General features: G+C 38.9%; 1 protein-coding gene across 1 annotated transcript in view; it reads left to right on the top strand.

Annotated features, from left to right (window-relative positions):
* Positions 1-1,608: 1,608 nt before the first annotated feature.
* Positions 1,609-7,585, top strand: part of LOC104957008 (UDP-N-acetylglucosamine transporter-like) — an 8,213-nt gene continuing 2,236 nt past the window's right edge. Inside the window, exons 1-5 of the mRNA XM_010784605.1 lie at positions 1,609-1,614; positions 1,768-1,890; positions 2,052-2,226; positions 5,981-6,099; positions 6,200-6,333. Of these exons, the coding sequence (XP_010782907.1) occupies positions 1,609-1,614; positions 1,768-1,890; positions 2,052-2,226; positions 5,981-6,099; positions 6,200-6,333 (557 nt within the window). The remainder of the gene's footprint in view (positions 1,615-1,767; positions 1,891-2,051; positions 2,227-5,980; positions 6,100-6,199; positions 6,334-7,585) is intronic.

Here is a 7,585-nt window from a genome sequence, read left to right as displayed (position 1 = left end):
TCTCTTTCGATTCTGAGAAAACTTTCTTTTTTCAGATGTTTTGATAAGCTAAAAAATTGCAGCAATGCATGTCGGGATATGGTGTTTATCCGATATGAAATCGGAAAAACATTTTTTTTAAATAAAATAATACTTTATTCCGAGTGTTCTTGCTTTTCTCTTTGGAAGTCATCACATAACGGCATTGTAATCCACGGTTCGGCTTCCTTAAATATTACATATCTGCCGTAGATATTTATTTATAAAGCCCTGATCAGAAGACCTTTTCACAAACTGTAAGAAATGTGAGACAATTTAACAGGGGGTGTGGGCAGGTGGTGGACCTCACCTCCTCTAGGGGGGTCCAAGGGCATGCTCCCCCGGGAAGATTTTTTTTTTAAATGTTGAAGTTAAATGCATCAATCTGGTGCACTTTGAGAGCAAAATTGGGACTAAATCTATGGATACATCTCTCAACACCCATATGAAACAGAACTGTAAACAGCTTTCACTTTTATTTGAACAGCAAGTGGAGGCAAAAGTGACTGCACCCAAAACAATAAACCTGCTAGCTAACTAGCCTAAACTCAGTAACAGAATGTGGGCAACACGTTCTTCTCCACAGCTGCGCGACCTCTGAGTCAGACGTCACTTCCCCCTTTTCTATCCTACGGGTACAGCCACTCCCCCTGAACCCCGTTTCCCTGCCAACCCTGAAAAACTGTTTTCACCCACGCTAACTTTACATGGAAGCTGCCCCATATACACGTTCTCCTGGCGAGACCTCAAATCATCTTCGTAATATCTATCAAACTATAGATCCTACACATCCACTGGACGTAGATTATAAAAGTACAATATTCACTTCTCGCTAGAAATCTAATCAAAAAGCATTTTAATGGCCAAACTATTCCACAATTTAGGATTTTCCAGAGAGGATTATTTGTGAATAAACGAACAATCGGCCTATATGGTCATTTTTTGTAGGACGACAGGCTGGATTGAACGGGGTACCGCCTCCAACACTGCATCCAGTTCTCCTCATACATACATGGATTTCACCCCTTTGGTTTGCGGACAACTGTTTTGGCCATCGCCATCTTGGATTTTTGTAACCTGAAGTGAGCTCAGAGGGTAGAGAAAATATTTTTGTTATGCAACCAAAATGTTACAACTTACTGCCATTGACTGAAAACAAACTGTGAAAGGGTTAAAGTTGTAAGAAGGAAACCATAACAACGCCCAAACAGCACCGCACAAAGTTGTGGTAACGACCTGTCAATCACAAGCTAGTCCCACCCTTAACCAACCTCTAAATGGCACCATAATTAACTAAATGAACACCTTTAGGGAACAAGACTTGAAACCAGTGATTAAGACCATAAAGACATTAGGAAAGTGTTTATGGAGGCAATACATCAAGTCAGAAGCAGAGCAATCTTCTCATCGACTTCCATACAGTTGGACTGGCCATTCTAAAGAATAGGCACTTTCGCATTTCAAACTTTTCAGAAACAGAGGCTTCTGCTTGTTAAGGCATTGTTCGAACTTGTACAGAATATATCTACCTTTGATTCTTGACCGAAAACCTCTAGATTTTCAGAAAGAGTCAAATCCCTTCATTAGGACATGCAGGCAAGTAGTCCGAAATAACTGGACAAAAGACTTCAGGACGAAAGACTCTTTTTGACTTATCCACAATCCTTGTATCTAACTGATGTTCCCCTGTCCATACCTGACTACCTTGCTTTCTATCTTACTGGTGTGTTTCTGTCGTTCTCTACATAGGTTACGTACCAGTTGAAGATCCTCACCACAGCACTGTTTTCTGTCTCCATGCTGGGGAAGAGGTTAGGATTGTACCAGTGGCTCTCCCTACTGTTCCTCATGGCTGGAGTCACTCTAGTGCAGGTACCAGCGACACCAAGTCCCTGAGCAATTTGAGAAAACACAGGTTTTTCTGCTTATCTGCTTCATTAACATGGAATATGTCTTAATAGACTTCTTAGATGTTTAAGTCATAAGTGAGTTATACACATGTAAAGCACTCTCTCTGTCCTCCCCTTCCTCAGTGGCCCACAGAGTCTGAAGTGGACTCTGAGCAGGCGATCCTGTCTTCAGGCTCACAGTTTGTGGGGCTGATGGCTGTGCTCACGGCCTGTTTGTCCAGTGGCTTTGCTGGAGTTTACTTTGAGAAAATCCTCAAGGAGACTAAGCAGAGTGTGTGGGTCCGAAACATACAACTGGGTGAGTAACCAAGGCCTCCGTATGTTTGGGACTTATATGTGTTGAGTAAACGTACATTACATTTAATCAGCTGATGCTATGCGTATGCATTTAATTGTATGGTACAGGTCAGAAAGGTGCAAGAATCAAGCAAGTACATTATCTTCATAAAATATGTTGATTTACTTCAAGTGCTACATGTATAGACAAAAAGAGACAGAGAGGGGTTGTTATTTGGAAGAAAGTGTTTCACTTTTTGGAGCCAGGAAATCTTTGGTGGCCGGGCCCTCTTTGCAGTAGGGTGACCAGGTTCCAACAAGCCAAATCTGGGACAAAGACCATGTTTGTGTGGGACAATGTGGGACAAGTTACTGCGACGCTGAAAGGTATTTTCAATTTCGATATAATCTCCATACAAACGGATTGAATAAAAACGTCTACTGAAACCATTAGTTTAGAAATTAAGTCCTGCATGTAGTGTGTCGCTTCAAATCATATTACCTCCATGCAAGATTGCAAAGAAAAACTCCATGCCTACCACTGGCTTCACACATGATTAAATCCTTTTCTTTTAATAGTTTCCATCATACTCCGCTAAAAAGTGCATGGTGCAGTGGTAGCTTGTACTGCTTTGTTCCAGTAGGGCGTGACATGCACTGGAAAAACTGAAACGTTGACTTTAATTAAATGTATTATGTCAACAAATTTCACATAACTATATTGTTTGTACTGTAGGTTAGTTGAAAGCAATAATATAAAGTTGAACCTTAAATAAAAAAGGTTCAACTTTAACTCTACATTTAGTTGAGGTCAACGTTTCTCAGTGTAGGTCAGGAGACTGGTGACAGGTTGGCGAGCCCTTGTGTGAGCTGCTTGATTGACATCTGACTGCAGGCAATAGTCCCTCTCTTGATTTCTACACCGCCATTGGATAAAATAAAATTCGGAGCAGTTCCACACAAAGCAGGACACCTGGACCCCAATTTGCAGTGAGGAAGTATATTACATAACATTACATATTATTTAACAACGCTTTTATCCAGGCGACTTAAAAAGAGTGCAATCATCCATGAAGATCCTTACTCAGACAGAAATAATCCTGCAAGTACATTACCTTTTAATAAGTCAAACCACTTTAAGTGCTGGTGCATTTGCTTTAAATGACTCAAACCTTTTAGTGCTACACAAAGAGCAGCAACCTGTGTGTGTTTGGCCAACATATCCTCATAGTTCTTTTTTAAATCTTTGTGGGTTCTTCAAAAAATATCCAGTAACACAAGCAAACAGTGCACCTGAGCAGTGGTTGTTTAGGCAACCAAACAACTTGGTTAGAATTAGAGAAAAGGAATTAGCACACCACTTTTCATAGGCATACTGTAAGTACTGAATGAACACTGTATGAGAACAGCCTGCCCTCACACGTGGACACAAATTCATGTTATTTTGGTCACAAACATTAACTGATAAAAAGGTTTAATAATTTTCAATACAAATTCTTTATTGTAGCAACACATCTTCTAAATTGTCATGCCTACAAAGCACATTTAACTGAAAAGTTCAAGCTGGGGAAAGGGAATTTTGGCAACCTGGCAACACAAACGTTGGCTTTAATGATAATATTGGACTATTAAGGGTTAATTAATGGTTGATCAAGATTGAGAAATACCTTAGTTACAGCTTTTAAGTACTCATCATAAACTATTATTTTAGAAGATTGTACCAGAAAAACAGCTTTGACTGCTATATATCTGCTAAGCTGTTAGATCAAACTAGTAGAGCCAATCTAAGGTGTAATTCAACCAGTATAAATGTGCAGCATCATAAAATCCTTACTGACATTTTAATGTTTCACTGTCATACCTAATGTTGACACATACATATTCATACAGTAGATAAGGAGGTGTCACTCCAGTTTTTTCTAATAGCACTAATTGTGTTACCTTTGCAGAATGGCTCTTCTTATAAGCCTCTATTGAATGTTCCTCTTTAGTCATGCATTAATCGCAGCATCTCTGCCAGTTGTGCATATGAAAGTCCCCATCCACTCTACATTCACACTAAAGGAGCTAATGTAGTGTATGCTTGTGAAGATAAAATATATATATATTAAATATTTATGTATTATTTTGCGATGAGGGCTCAACACTACTTCAGAAGATGAAAAACAATACTATGCTGTTATGGGATAGCCTAATTAGAAAATAATGTGAATGAATGTGTAAAAAAAAGGACTTTCACCAGAAGGTAGTTATGGAAAGCAAAACTGAAATTACCATATTCTCAATCTGGTGAAATGTTATATCATAACAGCTTCTCTTATCTTGTTTTTATATTTGATATGAAATTATGATACATTTAATAAGAGAAGAAATCAAATGTTCCCTTTGAAAGTCGATCTAACATTTAACAAAACTGAATTGGATTCAGAGAAATATTTGTCAATCTCTGCTTTTATTTCCATCTTTAAGGCCCTCCCTCTCTTGGTCTCTCCAGCTACAGACTTGCCCTGTTATTTGACCCTTATGGTCTCACAAACAATTCAAAATAGTTATTTGTTCCCAAATGGCTGGGACAGAACAACAAAAGTTGGATCAGACAACTTTCTCACTCCCTAATTACAGGTTGGTGTGATGAGGCCATCTCAGTTTATGGGGCAGAGCAGAGGGCAGGAGATTAAAGATCACAGATTACGTACTCTCTTTTCCTCTTTTTTTCCTCCTGTTGAAAAATCTCAATTCAATGATTTTTGTGACCATGAAAATTCACAAGCGAAGCAACCACTGGGAGGCGTTTGTGGGTGTGGGAATGGCCCACTATTATACTCACTGCTGTGTGTGTGTGTGTGTGTGTGTGTGTGTGTGTGTGTGTGTGTGTGTGTGTGTGTGTGTGTGTGTGTGTGTGTGTGTGTGTGTGTGTGTGTGTGTGTGTGTGTGTTAGTAAATGTTAAACTCTGTTAAGCCTTGACACCTTGAGGCTGAGTTTTACCAACAAAGATTAATTATTAAACCATATTAAACGACTGTTTATTGTTAATTAACAAACGTTGAAACTAACAAAAAAATATGAAATAATACAAATGAACCTCTCTATGAATGTCAATTCCGTGTTCACGTTGAACCTAGAATAGTTGTGATTCTGTTGCACTAAAATAAAATCCAAATATAAAATTTGAACAAGTATTATCTTTGAACTTATACTTTAGTTGTTGTTATTTAAAAAATGGCCGTCTTTTGTGATGAATCGAGCATAATAATAAAGTTCCCTTGAAGAAAGTTAAGGGATAGACTTTTTGATGAATTTCTTTTCATTATTACACTGTTATCCTGTTTAACTGTCCTCATTTTTTTCTTTTTTTCCTGTTATTTCTCTATACGTTTTCTAAAAGGAATTATTAGAGCTAAGGCTATACAAGCATTTCTTATGATTTAAAAGCTAAACACATGCCAACAATAGAGCATGAGCTAATCCTGAAAACATAGCAAGTTAGCTTTGACACTGGCGCCATTTACAGACCCCACCCTGGGTCTGTAAATGTTTTCCTCCTGACAGTCAAAACTCTTATGTGAGATGTGAAAAGTAGAACAGAAGCCGGTTAACTGAATTAACAGCTAACTAGTTAACAGCAGTAGCTAGCTAGCACATAGCCTTACTTTAGCAACAAGCTAAAGTAGGTCTATCAGTATTCCAGGCAGAGCAGAGTGGGGATGTCAAAGGAGGAAAACCGATAACACTTGCTTTCTAAAATATGACCAATTTACTCTCTTTTTCTCCTCAGGGTTGTTTGGCTTTGTGTTCGGTATTGTAGGAATGACAGTTTATGACGGCGAGAGGGTTAGAGAATCGGGAATGTTTCAGGGTTACAACACCATCACCTGCACAGTTGTTGCCTTCCAGGTTTGATCATTATGTTTCTCTCATTCTTACATTCATCGAAATGTCATCAAATGAATTCAGTGTACACTGTTTAGAGTAATTTGAAACTCTCTGCGTGCAGGCCCTGGGTGGGTTGGTCATAGCGGTGGTCATTAAATATGCAGACAACATCCTCAAAGGATTCGCCACCTCTCTGTCCATCATTGTGTCCACACTCATTTCATACTTCCTGTTGGAGGACTTCAACCCTACAAGGTAAACACATCATGCTGCTCACCCACAGTCCCTCAAGGCTACATTTTTGGATTTGAGAATAATTACTCATAATATGCCTAACTAATGCTAGAGGTGTGGGTTTAAGGAAAACACTGCAGTATGTCAGTTGAAACTGAAATATAACTATTATATATGACTACAGACATTTGTGGTTCCCAGGTAATGTATCATACTTTTATGATGCTGTGATTTTTCATCTAGCTCAACGACTTTGTTGTTTTGAAGTATTGACAAAAATATCTAACAACCATAGAACGGCTTGTCATATTGGCTGTATATTTAGTATTTATGAGCTATGAGCCTTTGGAACAATGGAAGGGTTTATGCCTGGGTATTTGGCTTTCGGCCCAATGGGATGCTTTTTGGACTTCTATGGTTACGGTACAATCATAGACTGTACATATAAATGGACATAGTGTTAGTGACGTTACCCATAGGATTCTGCAGAGTTGCCGAGAAGCCCTTAGTAGGCGGAGTCGGCCACTAACGCTTGACAGCGACGTCAGAGTCTAATCCCACCTGCTCCAGCCTGATCCAAATAGGTCAATAGAAGTCACGCCCATCTACTTCCGGTCCATGGGACCTTATTTCGGAAAAATAATGTATTGAAGTCAATGGAGAGAGAAAACGTATCTTTCGATCCCGTTTGAATAGTGCCATGAATTACACATATGATGTTTGTCAATCTTAAAAAATAATTTCCATGTCAAAAAAGTCACAGTTTGTCGTAAAACTGTTGAAATATAAGACTGTGAAAAATACGCAACTAGAAAGACTACAAATCCCAGAGTCGCGTAAGTGATATCACAATTGTTTTCCTCCACTAAGAGATAGCTAAGATCAGCGCCATATAGATAGAATCTATCTATATGTCGCTGGCTAAGATAAGATAACTTTAACAAGATGCCTGTGTGCTTAGTACCAGGTTGTTATCATACCAGCAATGGGTCTTGCTCGTTCTTTCGCTTCCCGTCTGATGAAAGGACCAGGAGTGGCTGGATCAAGTTAGCTACCTAGCTAGTAGCTAGCACGTTAGTTAGCATTACAGCCTTGTCATTTTTATTAGCCTTAATATGAAGTAACATTAAGTAACCCAAAATGTTAAACAGTAAGAGTAGTAGTCATATTTCGTGAACCCTTTGAAGAGTACTGTCACCTGTGTGATCATTCTATAATGCACAATTTAAGGATTCCGGAGCTAAGAGGCTGCTCCGCTGCGGTGTGAACACGA

Source organism: Notothenia coriiceps, unplaced genomic scaffold (genome assembly GCF_000735185.1).
Source record: "Notothenia coriiceps isolate Sejong01 unplaced genomic scaffold, NC01 NC01_scaffold00000711, whole genome shotgun sequence".
In the NCBI taxonomy this organism is placed as follows: Eukaryota; Metazoa; Chordata; class Actinopteri; order Perciformes; family Nototheniidae; genus Notothenia; species Notothenia coriiceps.
The sequence above is the reverse complement of the archived record's forward strand: the minus strand, read 5'-3'. Positions and strand labels throughout refer to the sequence as shown.